This window comes from Carex rostrata, chromosome 33 (genome assembly GCF_964058835.1).
Source record: "Carex rostrata chromosome 33, lpCarRost1.2, whole genome shotgun sequence".
NCBI lineage: Eukaryota > Viridiplantae > Streptophyta > Magnoliopsida > Poales > Cyperaceae > Carex > Carex rostrata.
This window is the reverse complement of record NC_135950.1, coordinates 934,368-955,606: the sequence shown is the minus strand read 5'-3', so window position 1 is coordinate 955,606 and position 21,239 is coordinate 934,368. Positions and strand designations below refer to the sequence as shown.

Sequence of the window (21,239 nt, the reverse complement as noted above, 5' to 3'; positions counted from 1 at the left end):
ATCGGTTGTTTAGATCTTGAAAACAAAAGTAAAACTGTAAAAGATATTTGAACTCAACTAATAAAATTATATAACATATTTTATAATTGATATAAACACTTTTATATGTGATTGTATGTGTCAACTTGATGTCAGGATGGGAAGTAATATCCAGGCATGAACAAATTCAACCTACATACATATTCTTTTTTTTTTTCTAGATTTTTATCTTTTGTTCAATAGTGTATAAAATACTTAGTGGAGCAAGTATAAATTACAAATTTCGAAGTTTAGAATGGTTTTCTAATCAAGTATAAATAATTTCCAAAGAAAAGGTAAATTTTTAGGTATTTTTTGTATTTTAATTCTCTGTACTATTAAAAAAACCAAAAAAGAAGTTTGAATAAGTTTCATATTTTGTATAAACACTGTTGTGATTATATGTGCTCTCAATTGTTTGCTCATATTATAAGTAAAATTAAAGTATGAAGTACAAAAGTTTCTTATATACTCTTGTTCTGATCCAAAAAAAAAAATGTATAATGGGAACAAACAATTGTAACTCGAAAAAATATTCTAACTAGCGGGGAAAAAAACTTATTCCTAAGAAAAATTCAATTATTCCAACTAGCTATTATGATAATGATATCCTATTTTTAAAATATATCTCAAAAAAAATTCAAATTCTATATAATGTGATCTTCTCTTGTTTGAATAAGTATAAGAGAAAATTAAGATTAAATATTTTGTTGAATAAATAAGAACACCACTTTCATAGCTTTATTTTTTTAATAACATAAGATTTTATTTTTTAAATATCAATATGTTTATAGACTTTAGAGTGTAAGTAAAATAGCGTAGACAATATAACTCTCCGAATAAATGTTCTCAACATTTTTAAAGAAAGCATGAACAGAGAGTTTATTGCATCTATCCGAATTCACATTTTAAATGAAATAAATCTTATCTGCATTTTTTTTAAAATACAAAAATTATATATATTTTACTAGTTAATTAATATTAATTTTACTGTGCAGAATTGGTTTTCAAAAAAAAAAAAATCAAGTTGACTAGAACATAAAAGTCAGCTATTTGTGCATTTCCATGAGCTCTGCCAAACAGAATTGCCATCCTATTCTAATTATAGTTCCATTTTTTTTATATTATCGAAGCTCAATTTGTACTAAAATTAGTAAATCACTGCTTCTAAAAGCATACAAAAACAATAATTTTTGAACCAAAAAAATACAAACAATTCATGAGAATAATAATCACTGAATAAGTATTTATTCTTTTGTAATTGGTTGTATATATAATTACAAAAATATTATTAATGTATAACAAATCAACCTAGCTACTGTGCTGAAGCATTAGAGTATCTGCACACCATGGCTTCCTTGTACACAAGCCCTGGCTTACACAAGTACCCTCGGTTCGGGCTACAATGCCTATCGGTCGAACAAATGCACTGCCCTTCCATAGCACACCCGTCTTCTTTTTCTAATTCGCTCTCGGGTTTTAGTACCGTATCCAACCAGAAGCTGTCGAAAATTCCAACAGGATCCAATTGCTTCTTCACTTGCATAAATTTTCCCCAATTCGGGTACTTGTGTACAAAACCAAAGAATGCGACACGTCGGTTCTTCCCGAAATGAGGCCTAGCATTGTATTTTCTAAATGCCATTTGTTCGATCTCTTCCATTACATCCTGATATAGCCTCGGTGTCGAGGCATCGTCTGCTCTAAAATAATTGAAATCAATCACAACCGAATCCTCAGTTTGACCTAAGTACGCTTCTGATTGCTTTATAAACCTGATCAGGATCCCGTTATACATGTCGATTCCACAGAGGTTCTCTGCCTTCAAATCACGTAACTTTTTTACATCAATAATGAAGTTCTTGAATTGAGATGCGGAAAAGATTGCTGTGCTCTCGTAAAAGGAGAGCCCCTTTATTCTCGGGTCCCATGCGCACATGCTTAGCGGGTCTAATGTGGAGGAGCGGAGGCAAGAACCCGAAGTTTGCATCTTTCCTTGATAACCAACAACTGGGTATCCAAGGAAGGTAATGCCATTGTTCTTCAAGCCATTTCCTATGAGTCTTTTGTAAGCTATCTCTGAAGCAGCTAGTGCACACTTTCCTTTTGTGCTTCTTGATTTCTCCAATGCCTTCTCTGTATGTACACAGAAATTTGATTAGAATCAGTATTGACATAACAGTATAATGATTTAAAAAAAGCCTAATGACTATACTATATGTTACTTGAAAAATATGGCTATGATATACTGGCATATATCCTGACTAGGTTTCTGGTAATTTTGAATGTAACATGATTCAGTAAGTGACATATTTACATCATCAAAATGCAAGTTGTGGTTGACAATTTTCAAAATCACCAAACCTTGTATATATAAATGATTAGAATATACATGCCTTTTTGCATCATTACTAAAATTTGATGAATTGGATCTCAGAAAAAATACATAAACAAAGAAGAGTGAGGATATGGTACTATGCATAGTGCAGATACGTTCGTACTACGCATCAATATTTTAATTTCAAAGTTTAATTAATAGTCAATATGAACCCTTCAACATGATTTTCATACGAAAATGTACTTGTAGAATAAATTTTACACTTTTTTGAAATTTTAGATCGATAAGAAGAAAACCACTTGATCTAATAATTTACCTACCTAAAAAAATAGTAAAAAAGTTCCAATAAATATAAAATTTGATCTTCAAGTATATTTTTATATGAAGATCATGTTTGAATGGTTCAGATTGATTGTTTAGAGATTAAAAATAAAGATATTATTCCATAGTACGGATCAATATGCACTATGCATAGTTGATAAGTACAGTTGAATCAGACTTTGTACAAACTCAAAAGAAAATTCATGATCCACATATATATTTACTCCAAGCAACAATTAATCGTACCTGCAGCTCGTACACCGGTTGAGGCCACGACGAGTGTCGATTGGAACCCGATAAAGTCGTTTACAGCATCACCAGAAGAATTCAGTGGAACCCGATTGTCTTTCCGGTACACAGCCTTGTACTGTGATATGTACCATGTTATGTCAGCAAATTCATGATCTCTTGCATGAGCTATGAAGTCTTCTTCAAGTGTAGCATCATTTCGAAAATCATTGCTTATGCTCCTTTTAAATATAGGCTCTAGAGAAAGTGTCACCTGCATGCATATATATTGATTCTTCCATGAGTTGGAGGTTCATGATTGAGAATAAACTTAATAAAAAGATCTTAATACAAATCGTTACATATTAATAGATGTAGAAATCTAATAAGTTTCAAGTTATAGGGGTTAAACGTAAATAGAAAATCAAGTATATAAAAAAAATTATATTGTGAATAAGAATGTATTCATACTATTGTTCTCTAAATTATAATGAAAATTATGTACAAATAAAAAAAATTAAAAATAAATGAATCAATTGACCTTCATTTCATGAATATACATACTAACCTACTAATAAATAATCAAATAAAGCATCAAGAAAAGGAGAAGAAATCAAGGCGTTGTATGCTCGCTCTTGGTTCCTTAATTGTCTGAAATGGTACCGAATTATTTTTAATAATCACAATTAAAAAAAAATTACTGAACCAACATACATAAGTGATTAGTTTTTATAAAAATCATAATAACCGAATAGCCTATTTGGTATATAGAAGGGATATTAAATAGGTTACTCGGTGAGATTGGATGAATTTGTGGTGTATCAAGTGTTATGTGGTGTATCAAGTGTTAGTTTTATTTTATTATGTGGCCTATGTTATTATTGTGCACCAATTTCATTTAAAGAAATTAACGAAAAGACATAAAATTTTTGATGGAAAAATTCAGCTTGCTATTAATAAATGTACTGGTCCCAAAGATTGTTTCAGATAATATAAAAAGACATCTTCTCTATTTGGACAGATGTCATTCCAAAAACGTTTTTCTGCCCATTTATTTTAAGGGATCATTTCTGAAAATGTCTCTCTCTATTGATTTTGAGGGATATTATTCTGAAAAACTTTTCATCCATTTTGAAAGAGAGAAGTAAAGAAAACGCTGAAGGTCTCCATCATCAGATCTGAGAAAAACCGATGAAGATCAGTACTAACGCTTCCGCTTAAAGATGTCTTCAATTCAAAACAATAAGATTTAAATTCCTTTACTATTTTATTTTGAATTTACGAATTCTGAATTGCGTGCTTTTAATTGCAAAATACCTCATGATTTATTAAGTCTTTCATCAAGTAGTTTACTGAGTAGCCTATTCAATACCTCTTGAAATCAAATTTCCAACTTAGTACTTATGATTTTGTAAAAAAAAAAAAAAACCTAAAGTAATCAAGTTAGTTTAGTAAATTTTATTATTTTAATTATAATTATTTTAAAAAAAAACACTATTATCTAGGGGTAGTAACGAGCTAGATCTAATTCATAATTGGTTTGTTAGCAACCAACTGGGTCTGAATTGAAATCTCAACTTGTAATGTCACGAGCCAGTTCGTAAGCTAGACCGAACTAGTAAGCTGGCCTAGACTAAACCTTATTTTAAGAAAACAAATTCTACAATTTTTTTGGACCAAGCTAGAAAGCATAAAAGACTTACAAATTCATACCTAGTCAAACTAGCTCACAAACTAGATTCTAACTTGAACTCATTTAATATGAACTGAGATACTTACAAACTGATTTATTAACAACTCAGTCCAATAACAAACATAATAAATTATATGTAAATCAAGATTGAGCCACGAGCTACCAACTTTTTTTTGCCACTAGTGATACCGTAACCTCTGACAGTGCACCCTCCATTAATTATATATAATATTTCGTTCCATTGTTTTCTCGTATAGTGCTTTTAATCATACTGACCCAATGTGCGTTGTCGTCGTTGTGGTGCACGTGCACTCGACCTTTGTCGACCCCGCCACCTTTATTTATTCACAGTTCATACTTTGATCCAATTGATGCAGTAGTGCGTAGCAGATGCAGATCTAAAGTTTTTGTAAAATAGTAAAGACACATTCTTTTTATAAAAGTATAAAGGTAATTTCTGTAAATTTAAGGGACCAACCTCAATAGTCAGTCTTTTTTTAATATTTTTTAATTAATTAAGTATAATTTATATTATTTATATATTATATTTATAAAAGAAATTATGAAATTTAACGCAAGTTTATTATTGAATGAAATAATTTCAAGTTCCAACAATCTATTATATCTAGAGGTGCTACTTTTACCCGATTACCCGGATCCGATCCGGAACCGATCCGGATCCGACCCGGAACCGACCCGGATCCGATTAATTTGGATAGGGTATGGTTTAAAAAATATAACCGATTAAATTATGGGTATGGGTACAAAATTAATAATTTAATATCCGACCCGGATCCGAACCGGAACCGATACTGTAATGGGTAGGATATGGGTATCATTTAATTATTCGACCCATAACCGGACCCGACCCGATACCCGTATAAATACCCGATAAAATATATATTAATAACTCTGCATCAAGTTTTTGTGTTAGATAATATATTTCAGCTGAGTTATAATTTGATAAAACTTAACCAAATTTATGCTACTGTTTTACACTACCCTTTAATTACATCCTTAACTAGCCCTTTAATTACGCCCTTTAATTTTTGTTCTATATTATAAACATGTGACACATGACACATGATTGTCAAATTTATTCTTCCATAACCAGCTTATTTTATACCTTTTTTCTTTTATTACATTCAATTCATAGATTTTTTTGAATTATAGAAAAGGAAATCATCATCTCTAATATTTTACTTTCTAAAAATTATATCTCCTCCATCCTCCTGAATTCAAAAGCTATTAACAAAAAACTGAATTCAATATTTTTTGTTACACCATGAGTACTCCAAACAACCAACAACCAACTAATAATTTAGAGTTATTATTTTTATTTTGCTTTATAGCATGATATATTTTATTATTTATAAACATGATTAATAGTATAATTTTTATTTTGCTGTAGTTTTTAATTTATATTGTAATGATTTATTATATGAGATGTTTAAGAAATTATAATTATATTTAAATATAAATAATTTCTCGAATACTTTGAAGTTGTGACCTATACCCGCTCTGGATCCGGAACCGCTCCGTATCCGAACCGGACCCGATAATCCACAAACAAGTTACGGGTATCTATCTACCCGGAACCGAAAGACTGGACCCGAAATATCTACGGGTAGATAGGTATCCGGATCCGGACCCGACCCGATTTGAAACAAATAAGTATATGGATCGAAATTTGGACCCGAACACTTTTAGGGTCCGGGTCCAAATATAATAGTACCCGGACCCGACCCGACCCGATAGCACCTCTAATTATATCTATTTCATCTGACTAAAGACTTCAAATTACACCAGCTCCTCAAATTCCTTCACAAAAAGATTTTAGGACTATGTTTTTTTTTTTGGATAAAAAATAAGATTTAGTCCCTAATTATATATTAATGATTGCAGGAAACCTGTGGTTTACAAAAATCTAATTGGGTTCTGATGATTGAAAATATAAAAAATTAATAAAATTGAAAACAAGTTACAGTCTCAAAAGAAAGGAAAAATATATGATTCTGATGATTTGAGGATTATATATGTTTTATATTGAAGTGCTTTGAACTGAAATAATGAATACCGTCTATTTTCAATGTATTCAGAGATGTTAATTTGTAATCTAAATGATAACTATATTGATACAATGATTGTAATAATTAATTATAAGTAGAAAATGTGTCTAGAGATGCCAATGAAACTCATTTATTAATTATATTTGTCTCTTATTTGATATAATAGGTATTGATACGAAAAAAAAAATCATACTAATTTATATCTAATAATTAAAGGTATGAATACGAAAAAAAAATATATATGCAAATTTCATATTAGTTTATAATTTTATATACATAATATGTCTAAAGTAATATATATAATTTTATAATTTCATATTAGTTTATAATTAACCATTTCCACTAACCTTTGAAATGATTCCTAATAAGCCAACTGAGACAAGAGCAGCATTAAACAGTGCATCTCCTCGCCACAGCTTCAGTACCTTTGCATATTGCTCCGTTTCTCTGGCCGGTACCACCAAGCTCAGCCCCACCACATGGTCATGCACCGCCCCGCCACGGCCCCACCATGAGCTTCCGTGGGACCCGGTACTCAACAAACCGCCTATGCTCACTCCTTCCCAATATGGAGCTGCCACTAGACTCAACCCAGCCGATTCCACCATGTCAATCATGTCTCTTAACCCGAAACCCGAATCCACCGTTACAGTGCGTTTTATTGGGTCTATATGTATCCCGGTGTTGTACCTGTCCGTATATTTGTATGTCTTATATATATATATATATACACACACAATTTAAGGGAGAAAAAAAAACCAAATCTTCTATGTTGATTGATCGTCCAATCTTCGATTAAAAAAAACAAATAATAGAAATTAGAAATTATTAGAAAATTCAATTTGTTAATTACCTTGAAGTACTAATAAGCAGAGAATCGACCGAAGGAGGGCACGCTAATGGCGGAATGTTGTGCGCAAATGCGCTCACGACCTTAACTTTCTTATTATTCTTAACCGCCTCCGCAACTGCATTAACAATCTCTTCCTCAGCCGTCGGGTAGACGACAGATGGGACCCGGCAATCGATGCGGTCGTTCCATATGCCGTAAGCATTTGAAAGGATGCAGCTTGAGGCGTCGTTGCATTGGATCGGTGATCTCGGTGGCAATGAATATGTAGCTTTTAGGAGGATAGAGAAGAGGAGGAAAACGAAGAGAAGGTTAATGGTGGTGCCCATTTGATAGATAGCTTTAATTTGTATAATCTGGTGATGCCTTGTAAGTCTTATTACTGTACTTTAGTTGGTTGGAAAGCTTGGAAGGTAATCTAGGTACCCTGGACAGAATTTTAGGGGATACAAATCTTCTGAAATTCTCAATATTCTGAAATCTCTATTTTTTTGAATCCAGTCATCCAACTATTTTGAGATTCGTGTACAGAAAAATCAATTGCTTTGAGATTTTTGCATGAAAAAATTGGACGGCTGGATTCGAAAAAGGCAGAGATTTCAGAGATATTGTTTACTCACAGAGAATTTCAGCAGATTCTATTCTGAATTTTGAATATATTCTTGTCTTGTTATGTTCAAAGCGCTTTGAACAGAAAACCCACACTTGTATAGTTGTATATAGGTTATTAGATTCATTTGAACAAAATATTGTTACCTTATCGGAGAATGGACAATTTGGTAAAAAAAAAAAAATTCTCCAACCTCTGATCTGTGAGAATTAAAAAGCAAGCTGTTAAAATCGGTAGCCAGCTGCCAGCCAGATTCAAAGTTCAAACAGTTCTTGTTAATTCTAATCGGACGGTCCGGATCTAAACAGAAATATTAGTTTACCAGAGGGCGGAGGATATGAACTCCTTTCTAACCGGGTCTGGATCCCAATTTTTAAGTTTGCATTCCCACCATCCGATTAGAATCCCAACCTATTCTGCCTGAGATAGAATACATGGGAAGCTTTAATATTTGTGCCAAACACAGATTGGACGGTCCGGATCCAAAGTCAAAAATTGGTTTAGTTTATGGATCCAAATTCTTTTTAACCTCCATCTTCTTTTTGTTTTGTTCTACCTACCTAATGCTCCTAAGTCCTAACCCCAAAATGAAAAAACCGGAAAATAACAATAGGCGAATAAATCAGTTAGCAATAAGCCCAACAATGGATTTATAGCCCAATAAGCCCATCAATGTACCTCCAGCCCAATAAAGCTCATCAGTAGGTTCCTTTTAAGTTAAACTTATTGGACTAGATTATGGGCTTTCTGTAACAGTATAACTACGCTGAGAGCCTGAGACTGATTATGAAGTTTCATATGATTTTAGTGTAACTAGGCCCATTGGGCTTTTTGTTAAAAGGAAAAATGGCGCTTCCCTTACATTACATCGCATAGATATAGGCTGTAAATGAGCTGAGTTCAAGTGAGTTACCTCCAACTCGTGCTCAGCTCATTTAGTAAATGAGCGAGTCAACTCGAGTTGGGATATCAATAACGAGCTGTAAAGCTAACTCGAGTTCAGTTCATTACCAACTCGAGTTGGCTCACAACTCATTTATAACTCATTTGATCAGTCAATTTTCTTAGTTATAATTATATATTAGTGAGAGTTTATCTAAGCACAAATAATTTAAATAATTTAATAAGAGTTTATATAAGCACAAACAATTCAAACATAAATAATAAGACAACTAATAAAATAAAAAATTCAAACAACAACTTGAGAGTTATTTAGAAAGGCATGAGATTTATTGTGATGAATTTTGTGTAATGCAAACTCAAGAATTGGGATCATCTAATACTTAGCAAAGTTTGAATAGACTATTAGATGTGCTCAAGAATTGTTATGAACTAATATTTCTGTTTGAACTTAGCAAAGAAGAATGTGCTCATATTTAGAGCTGTACAAAATCGCTCAAACTTGTAACTCGCTCGCTAACTATATCATCTAATAGTCTATTCAAACTTTGCTAAGTTCAAAATCGCTCACATTCTTCTTTGCTAAGTTCAAACCATATAATTCCAACAAAACAATATCATCTAATAGTCTATTCAAACTTTTACATTATTACAATTGGAACAGCTTTACTGGAACTGTGACTTGAGGATAATATTTGTTGCCAGTAGTGATGGATCCCACTAGCACTACAATCAGTTCATACCCAACTTTTGGTTAATTTCATTCTGACATAACAATTCCAGAAATAAACAAATTCATAATCAATCAAGATAGAATTATTGATTTTTTTTTTCTTACTGTCAATAATTTCAACTTTTTGAAAAAATTTCCATTATGGGTAAATTGTCAAATTGCAATAAATTGGTGGATAAAGGATTAAGCATTAGCAGAATGTAGTGCAATCCAAACCATCTCCAACTGCATTTATATTGACAAAAGATGATATTGCCTTTGGCAAATATCTTGTTCCTGTCTCTTCATTCATCCAATAGACAATTTGTTGGTTAAAAGTGTTGAGATATACAACTTGAATGCAAAATATTGCAATAATGAAAAAAATATTAAAAGTTGAACCAAAAAGATGAAGCAGTCATTTACACACACACACTTAAAAAAAAAAAAAGGAAAGATAAGCTTCCTCTTTAGCCCAAGTATTCTATTCCTCCATGGAATGATGGAAATTTACATTTTAGAATTAGGGATAAATATGGTTAACTTCTTATTTCTAAATTTTTTTTTTACTCTTGTGATAACACAAAAACGCAAATTAAAAAGAATATTTTATGATGACTGTTTTTTTTTGTTCATTAGAAAGGTGCAATTTTTGCTTGAAAACTCCTGTTTTGTATTCGGAATGACAAACAATAATTAGAGTCTTAATTTCTTCCGGTTATGAATTTTTTTTCAATTATTTCTCCTTTTACATTACTAAAAAAGGAAAGATTCAGTTCACTATTGAACTATACGGTTCAACAGTTTATTGGTTCCCCGGTATCCAAACATATTTGTGTTTCATAATCATATTTGTATACTATCAAAATATATCCATGCTTGGATTCATTTAATTTCCACAGCATCTGCAATTGATTGTATTCATTGATAGGATAATTAAGGCATAATATTCTTCAATATTTTATGTAGAATAGAGGCACATGCAAATCAAACACTAATTCTTAATTTTTATCATTCAAACATATATACATTTAATTTTCTTCTCTCTTCAACATATATTACACAGAGAAGTTTCGTGGTTATATTGTTATACCATGACTTCAAATTAAAGTATCTAACTTTGATCTAGCAGCAAAAACACATGATCTCTATATGAGAAGTCATAGATTTAAAATCCGGGTGGAGGAAATCATTTGTTGTAATAACAATGACATTAATTAAATAGTTGGGTAGCTTGATCTATAACCTTTACTAAAAAAAAAGAATAATTAAAGTATATAACACCACTACTCTTAATGACTGTAATTTGAATACACCATTACATTTCATATAGTTTATGCAAAAGTCTAGAAGTTCCAAATTAAGCTTTTCATAGAGAGAGCTAACAGAAAGTATAAAAAATTGAAAAGTTCATTGCTAGTTTATTACAGGAAATGAGAGTCCATAACTACGTATATTTTGTACAAAATTTTCATAAAATAAAGTTGATTTAGTATCAAATTTTATTAAACCGTTACTAAAAGAAGAGAATATGCGTTGAATTTTTACAGTTGTAATATCTAAAAAAATGGTGTATTTTGATGCACAAAAGTATTGTTAATTACGGTTGAAAATGTACCAATAAAGTTTTAAATCTAATGTAAGAATTGTAGTGCTAAGTTTATAAAGGACTCTTTTATGATAGGAGAAGCCGATTGTAACAAACTTTTATTTACAAAATAAAACATATGTACAATATTTTATGGACACCCCCCCCCCCCCCCCCCCCCAATCTGTCTCTCAGTGGCATTACAATTTGTACAAGTACCGAATTAAGTGCAGCCACATGTACAATATAATTGTTTAATACGCATGTAAGTTCATAACTATCCACAAACATCTAACACTTTTGATCCTCATAATTAATTAGTAATTTGGCATTTGACATGATCAATTATTAGCTATATATGCATTACTGTAGTAATATAGATAATTTCTAGACGTTGATTTTTCAACTTATTGATTCAAGTAAAAAACAAAATTGAATTGTGATAATTTTTGTATGAGCACATAGAGAAAATAACATAGATCAGATCTAACGGTTTTATTTTCACTTTTAAGTTTTAAATTTTGAGTTATTAAAATCGTACACAAGAAATGGAGGCATTTGAACCCTCCTCATATATAGCTACGGTTTGGAATTTGTTTGAGTTTCTTTTTGTCAACTTATAGGTATATAATCTAGATCACTTTAACAAATAATTAGAAGCTTAAATATAATATAAAGAAGTAATAGACAAATATATGTAGCCAAGTATATATTATTGTTTTTTGTCAATAAAATTAATGTTTCATTTCTTAATCAACCATTCAGACTTCAGAGAATGTTTCTTAAGTACTGCCTTGATTAATTAAATCAATGTTCTCTAGCGTTAGTTGCATGGGAGAGTTCATTACTAAAATTAAGAAGCACTTGATATGAAAAGCATCTTTTGATATTTTATAGACTAATGACTTATCAATTTGTCATCCAAATTATCATAATTATTCTTGTCACTTCATATATGGTGTGATTATCGTTTTCAAATCTGGTCAGAAAAATTAAAGTGGTGTATAGGAATAGAACCTAGAATTTAGTTTATGAAAAAATATATTTGATGCAAAAGATCTAGAGAGGAGACCACTTCCCATGGATAGAAAATATATACCGCGTGTGTTGTGCATAAACCGTGAGCTTTGAACATTAAAAAAGGTGTAAATTGTTTTTATATTTGCAGTTTGACACGATTAGTAAATTTAAAAAAAATATCTACAAAAACAAATTTAAAATTCTACGAATGTTTCAAAGATTCAGTAGTTTTTTTTAATTCTATGTTCTTGTAGATATTGTGAGACTTTGATTTTAATTAATATATTGTTGGCTGGATGCATTTTATAATAGGATCAATTAATGAGCTTTTACTTCTTTTTTCTAAAATTGAACTAAATTGCAGTGGATTTGCCTTTCTTTTTTATCTTTTTTTTAGGCTAACTTGGTGAGCATACTTCAAAATATATCGGTTTGGTTTCAAATAATCAATTCAAACCGTCGAAACTGATCTACATCATGAGTGATGCATGTACATACAAAATTTTAAAATTTTAAAATTTATTTAGTATAAAGTCAGGTGGTAATAAAAAAACAATGAAGATATATAAGTTATTTTAATATGTCATTTTTCATCATTTTTTAACCGTTTGATTTTGTACTAAATGAATTCAAAAATTATAAACTTTACATGTATACGCATCACTTGTGAAATAGAACAATTTTAACTATTTGAATTTGTCATTTAAAACCAATCCAATAAATTTTAAAGTTATACTTACCTAACCCTCTTAATAAACATAGCATGAGCTAGTCTCACTTTTCATTTTGTACTTATAAATTGTAAACAGAACTCAATATTGACCGTGTACTTTTTATGAAAAATTTACTAAATATAATATTCATTCTTCAAAGTTTATAAATTAAAAATAGAATTATGATATAAAATTTACAGATATTTATCTATCCTTGAGTCGTTAAAAGTTTTTCCTGAAGTTTTTTTTTTACCATTTTTGAAAAAAAAAAAATCCAATAGTTTGGTGCCCACTTTCTCCCCTTAATGGCAAAATTCTACCCTACCACTTTCATGGAAAGATATATATATATAGTTTGTTAATGGAAACCTAATAGATATTGTTTCTCCCAACTTATAGGGTTTGGAATTTGAGCCTCTTTTAGTCAACTTATAGTATAAATATAATACAAAGAAGTAATAGCCAATTAGCCAAATGTAGCTAAGAATTAATTATTGCCTTTTATGATCTGTAAAGTGTTTAATTCTTTTCTTGTTCAACCATTCAGAGAAGCAGGGGTGGAACCAGGGGGGTGCAAGGGGGGCCAGGCACTCCCCAATTGAGGCGGAAGTGCTTACTGGGGTGGTTATTTTTATGTGATTTTTTACAGATGCATACCGATTGGCACCCCCCATGCAGTTGTTCTTTCGTCTTTCGGCAGCTCCCCCCCCCCTCCCCCCCCCCCCCCCCCCCCCCCCAAGTTCAAGTCCTGGTTCCGCCCCTACAGAGAAGGTTCCTTTTGTGTACTGCTTTCATTAAATCAAGATTATCTAGCTAGCGTTAGTTGCATGGGGAAGTTCATTACTAAAAGAAGCACTTGATATAAGGTCGAAAACATCTTTTGATTTTTTATAGATTATAGAATAGTGACTAATTATCAATTTGTCACTAGAGTGGGAAAAATGGCACAGCAGGATCGGTTTCAAACGGTACGGTTACAGCACAAAACGACACGGCACGTGTAACTGTTGTTAATAAATTTTAGATGAGGGATATTTTGTTTGAAAATTTTAGAAGGTAGGCAATTTCCCGTAATATTCAAATTTTTTCAATGTTAATAAATTAATATGAGAATTACGATATTAAAAGGAGAGAGAAAGAAAGAAAGATAATTACAAAATCCATTGGTTAAAACAGCAGATTTGATGCGACGCTGATTTTGGAGGAGTAGATTCAATTGTTGGATTTTTGTCTCCGTTGAAAATACCAAGCGGGACCACTGTCAGAATCTCATCTCCAAAAAAAGCATGTCTTGGACTCGGCTCTGTGGACCGTTAAAATTTAGCTAAATCAGGGGGTATATCGTCACCGTCTATTCCACGGAACCGAATCATCTGCTCAACCATGGGCAGAAAAATTCTGCTAGCCAATCTCTGCTTGACACATGGCTGCTATTTTCATCAAATTAATGAGAAATAAAAAAATAACTTTTCAAATTAATTAATTAATGAGAATTTTTTTTTCTTTCCTTTGTCTTTTCACCTTCCATTTCAAAACTAATTAAAAAATAACTTTACTATTTCTTCTTCTTTGTACCTCTCACTGTTGAGAAAAAAAAATTATATGGAGGCAATCTCTTTCCATGAAGATTTCTTGAGTTAAATAAAGTAGCAAAATATTAGATTTGTAAGTCATTTTTATATTTTTTTTGTTGCATACAAGTCAAATTTTAAAGTCTTTTTTACCATAAAGATTTCAACCACTCAATGGTACAGTACAAGTACTTAGGCGTTTTTGTCATGCATAAAATAAGATTAGGTTATTAAGTTGAGTGAAATCAATATATCAATTTGTCCTTTGTTATCCATCTCAAAATTAGTTAATGTTGTGTAGTTAGAATTTTTTTTGTTGGTGTTTTACCAGTAAGGTTATTGGTACTTAGTTGCAACTGTTGCAACTTTAACAGCTGACTAAAGCTTCTCGAGATCTAACTTGTTAGTAATTTGAGAGTCAAGTCTAACATGCAAATTATTTGAATCATTTAGATGGCATTAGAAAAAATTTTGGACTTCAATTTATGCATTGACGTGGATTCTCCGCATATTATTCAACAAATTGGAACTTCAAGCAAAAATCCATCAAATATACTCAACGAATTTCCAGAATACAGATTGGAAGATGTAAATCAGATAAGGTAAATTTTAATGATTTTTTTATTTAATGAAAGTATATCATGTAATATCAAAAGTAAGATTTACAACAGACACTAATTTGTTTAATAAAAATTTACAATGGACATTGATTTTTTTTATAATAAGATTTATTAAGATTATTGTTAGATATATCATAGTTCATAGGATAAAAGTATGCTATGCAAAAATTCAAGTGCTCTCTTATTAGGTATAAATCATCATAAGCAAATAATAATTTTTGTTGTAGCGATTCTTTAGATGAAACAACATAATCTTTTGAATAGTTGTTTGAATGTTTCTTAAAGGTCATGTTATGAGTGCATCCGAAAACTATTTTAACCGACCAATGTGCTACAATGGCAAAGGCAATAGTAAGGGTTCTCCCGAGTGCACACCATCGTCTATGCATTTGGCATATCTATCAAAATGCTTGCACTAATCTGCATAATGTATTTTCTGCTACGCGGAGCTTCACCTCTAACTTTAGATCTTGCATTTACAATCATGAGGAGGAAGAAGATTTTGTAAAGGCATGGGATCCTATGCCCTTCTGAATGAAGAGCTGTACCACTTCCAACTGTGTTACCACAGTGGTGGTCGGATATTCAATTTTTATTTGCAATGTAAAATTATAGTCATATCAAAAACAAAATTTATCAGAATTTGATTTAATTTTTTTTACGATGTAATAAATAAAAAAATTCGGCTATATCTAATTATTACTGAAGGGACATATTGTGAAAGGAATTTATATCCCCTAAATATATAAACTAAAATTTTGAATTTAGATTCGGATTGTCAGATCTGTTTTGACACGAATGTTAACGGAGTTCATGCATTTCATTTCCGACCGAATTGGTCTAGCATCTGATCGGGATCAGACAGTCCAAACTGTCTGATTATGATTCGGATCCATCCGACTCAAGTTCGATTTTACTGAGCTCTTTAATATTATTACAGATTTTGATCTTACAATTTGAATCCAATCTCAATGATCAAATTCATGCCATACATTGAATACAAATTCATGCCTTCAATAGGATTTTGGAACCGTTAATTTTGAAATTGGGATGAGGCTCCTCCAAAGAGTTGGGGAGTATGATTTTGGGCCTGGTCCAGAATTTAATGCATGAAAGGGACATTGGTTGTTGGCGTGACAGACATGGCTCATAGGAAGTAAATGTCAGCGGCTATTTAGGCCCACAAGGGCCCACCAGCAGGAACCACGTGACCTTGCTCTAGTTCTTCTGTGGCCTCATAAATGAAATTTGTGAAATTGTTTTTCTTTTTCTTTTTCTGAGCGAGTTTTTAGTAGAATACATTATAAATTTTTTTAGTTTTGATGAAAAACAAATTTTTTATATGCTATTTTACAAGTTGTTTTGTGTATTTATTTTTTATTATTTTTCATCACTTGACTTTAAACTAAATAAATTTGAAACTTTCAAAATATTATATGTATATGTATGACGCATGAAGTATATGAATTTCAATGGTTTTGATTCATCGTCTGAAGACAATCCAATAGACTTTTGAAATTATACTCACCAACTTCTCTTGGTGAGCACATCACACCTTAGCTTTGCTCTTAAAATTATCTAGTCATGTGAAACCTTATAAATACTTTGGTGATAGTTTACACCAATAATATATAATCAAATTAAATTAGGCATACAACCTCGAATCTATATGAAATTACATCTTGGACTGAGTATAAGCAAACTCAATTCAGTATTACAGGAGAATATATGCACAACTATTTAAACATTTTGAGATGAAAAACATACTATAAAAAAAACTATAATTTGAGGGACCCAAATCATCCCTATAAATAAAATTAAATAGGTAGAATTCACATAACCCATAGAAACATAAATATGGTAGTTTTTCAAATAACTTTTTGAAGCAACACTATTATTATATTTGATATTTTTATTGGTTCAATAAAAAACTAAATACTATTCTAAAAAAGTGATTCCATTATTTTTTTTTTCAAATAGTCAATTTCAGTTTTATTCGCTTTGATAACATATATACAATCCAAAATAAAATGTTTTTTAATCTGACGTGGGACAACATGTATCGGCAGTTGGGCACAAGACCTATATAAGTAAAACACACGGAAGTACTTCAAATTGTGCCACATGAGATCCGGAAGATGATTCATCCTCGAGTCAGAGAGAGGAAGAATGAGACAGCCACGTGTCGACCTGAATCGGCACGTGCCTTACTGCCGTGGGCTTGCGCTTACTTTATGCTCCGAGACGGCGAGACCGTTTGGACTTTTCTTTTTCATTGATTCCCTGTTACACAAATCTGTGTATCTATATATGTCAGATTTGTGAAGAGGAACTGAAAGGCTGAAGACTGAAACCAAGTTTGAATGTTTGATTACTCCGTAGTCCGTATTGAACTGGTGCAGAAACTTGTTACACGGAATAAATTATCAGGTAGGATACAGAAGATGAGTAAGACAGATGGCGGTCCAATGCAACTGTCGCGTCAGATCCCCAGTTAAGGGCTTCAAGAGGAACCAGATAATTGGTGACCGTAATCTGGATTCCATGTGGCAAAGAGATAACAGCGAAAAAGGTGCAGGTTGATAGCATGGTAGATGAGGACATAGTGACAAACGAAAAATTCGGGTTTGGATCGGCGGGTTCAAAAATTCATGATTCTGGTATCATTCGGGTATAATTTGAAAATAATTCAGTACAATAAGGAAGCAAAAAAAAAAACTCCAAAAAAAAAACCCCAACAAAAAAAAAACTCCAAAAAAGTTTCCAAAAAATAATAATTAATTTTGTGTTTTGTTCACGTTTTTCTCGCGAATAATTCGTGATTCGCTTTTGATAAGCATTTTATTCGCGAATAAAACGTATTATACATTTTTTTTTGCGTTTTCTTCGGAGTTCGGTTCAGAAACGTCAAAAAAACAAATTAAACGCGAATAAATCACGAGTTTTGTTACTATGGATGAGGAAACCGCAATTCCGCAAAATAAATTTTATTTGGGGAAGCTAATTCTAAATTTAGTAATTTGTGAATATGGTTAAGTTTTTATAATCATGAACTATGACCAAAGCTTGCAAAATATAATCACTATTTCGAGCATGTATTTTGATAGATTGCCACATGATTCGGCATATTAGTATGTGCCACGTAAGATCCCATTATCCTTGTCCTTTACTAATACCTTTGCTCCAAGCCACTCGCTCCTCTGGTCGCTTTTACAATGAGAGATTTGGAGGAAATCAAATCATCTGCCCCGAAGAGTCTCTGTGCGGTGGGACCGGGTGGGACCGGTTACTGTTTAAGGATTTAATTATTGTTACTATTTTTAAATGGGGTTCCACTCGCAGAGACTCTGGGGACAGGAATTTCCTGCCCCCCGGGAGGCAGACGATTCGGTCTCAGATTTGGAGTAAAGACTTTGAAAATTTTGAATAGTATTACTATTATCGTTATTATGGGAATTTGGACTATAATCGAAAGAACCTCTAAATTTAGGGGTGCAGGTCGGATATTATCCGATCGTATATGTATCTGTATTCGAAAATTAGATACGGATATCCGATATCCGAATATCCGTGCGGATACGGATATGGGATATCTAATCCGTATATCCGATATCTAATCCGTATCCATATGTATCTGTCTAATATTCGATTCGTATTCGTATTCGTATTCGTATCCGGAAATTAAAAGCGGATACAGATATAATTTTACCACTATCTGATCTGTATCCAATCCGTTTGCACCCCTATTTAAATTTCCATTCTTCTTAATATTTTTTAGTAGCAAATGTATTTGATATATTTTTGTGTTTGGTGTAGGTTTTTTTTTTTTTTTTTTTTGATGGTTAGTGAGGACATCCACTAAGAAATATATTGATAGTAAAAAAAAAATTACAGTGTCATTGTCCAGCCCAAATAGACTTATAGCCAGGGCCGGCCCTGGTGCTGGGCAGCCAGGGCGACCGCCCCGGGCCTCAAGATTTATGGGGCCCCAAAAGAAATAAAAATATTTTGCATATATTAAAAAAAATTAATATGTATATATTAAAAATAAATAAAATATTAGGGCCCAAACTTTGAATATTCAAAAGGTTCAAACTTTTATATAAATAGGTATGATCTATTGACATATAAAAAAAATTGTGTATATCAGTATTGTAAATAACGGTATGTGCTTGTCGAATGAACGGAATACTGTCAAGTGATTAATCGGTATGCGGCCGATTAATCAGAATTATGCGGACAATTTTGTATTTTCATTAAAATTATGTGTATATATTCATAATTTATTAAAAAAATAATTTATTTAACTCATCAAACTTATCAAATAAACTTAATTTAACTTAGTTCTATTATTATAACATGAAACTACGCTTAACAATACACACACTTTACATGTGTAAGTAACACATTTATTTAATTAAAAAATAAATTCGAGAATTAAGCATTTTCAAACACTAACAATATATTATTTGAAAGACATGAAACATTCTAACATAAAATCACTAAAGTTAGTTTGTAATAACAACTTAATTTAATATATGAACATGATGTACTAATTGAAAAAATTACATCAGTAAGTAAGAAAAATATATGGTATATATATAATAGAGGAATTAATCAATTAATTCAAAATAAGTAAGAAGAAAAAACATATATAAAAAAATTGAATGTATAGCCAAGCACAAATAAAATTGCAATACATGTTTATGAAACTTATTATCACACACTTACAGAAAAAAAAACAATGTAAAAATAATCACTGGAATAAACAAAAATAAATGGGAATAAACGAAAAAAAAACGGACGATCAAACGAGAATAAACAAAATAATTGAGAATAATTGAGAATAATCGGCCAATTAATCGAAACTATTTATTAATAGTCCTCTGATAAGTGTATTCATAACTGTTTGACAGCCATTAACAATTAAACAGGCATATAATAGGTCGTTAAGTCTTTTTTTACAACAGGGGTACATATAAAGGGTCCAAAAATTTCTCCTGCCCCGGGCCCCAAAATCTTCAGGACCGGCCCTGCTTATAGCAATGATATCATGGAATTTGACAACTAAGAAATATATTGTTAATGTGAGATTACTCATGCTTTTTATTTAATTACATATAAAATGATATCATGGAATTTGACCTTATACAAGATCTGTCTTTTTCCAATTGGGATGGTACCGAGTAAGACGCTTTTAAAACGATTATTATAATTATTTATTATCTTTTACCCGTATTTTTTTTTTTTCTACAATCTCGTCAAATAGAAATAATAATAATAAAATAATAATGGTTGCATACAGATTCATTTCAACATGTACTGATATTTAATCTCAAACCATATTTGATATTTCAAAATGTCAGTTAGAGCACGTTTGGTCATGAAATTATGCGGGATAGAATTTATGGGTTTGAGAACTAACAAATTAATTTTTAAGAACTCAATACTCGCGAAAAGTACTTAAATTATTACATAGTGTCTTTAATTGAATGTTCAGTTTATACCGTGAAAATAGTTATGGAACAATTCTTAAAGTATATATATTTATTCAAACTTTCTTATATATATTAAATATAATTGTAATCATTGCACTGTATTAATTTGATGAATTATTGGCATGTAATTAGTTTTTTTTTTTTTTTTGCAATTTTTTGCAAAAGTGGCTTGCATTATGAAACCACAGTGTTCATACAAACAATCTACAAGTAATAAAAAAAAAGATCTAACCGGAGAGATCAACATCCACAGCTAGAAAACACAATTGAATAACATCATCAACTAATAAAAGCACAACAAAACCAGGGGTGGATCTACAATGTTCCAGGCTGTCCCCACTGGATTTTGAGTTTTAGTGGAGTTCGGGATGTTTCGATGGACTTTGTCTCTCCTTGAATTTTTTTTTGCCCCCCTCTGAATGTTTGAATTATAATTCGGATTAAATTTAGAGTTAAAATTAAAATAAATTTCTTGAATTATGATTGATAA

General features: G+C 31.3%; 1 protein-coding gene across 1 annotated transcript; it reads right to left on the bottom strand.

Annotated features, from left to right (window-relative positions):
- Positions 1-1,207: 1,207 nt before the first annotated feature.
- GULLO3 (D-arabinono-1,4-lactone oxidase family protein) lies at positions 1,208-7,930 on the bottom strand. Its single transcript, XM_078297272.1, has 4 exons — positions 7,521-7,930; positions 7,015-7,357; positions 2,924-3,179; positions 1,208-2,154 (listed from the first exon to the last, which is right to left on the bottom strand). The coding sequence occupies exons 1-4, from the start codon at positions 7,844-7,846 to the stop codon at positions 1,334-1,336; spliced, it is 1,746 nt and encodes a 581-aa protein (XP_078153398.1). The 5' UTR covers positions 7,847-7,930; the 3' UTR covers positions 1,208-1,333.
- Positions 7,931-21,239: the final 13,309 nt, after the last annotated feature.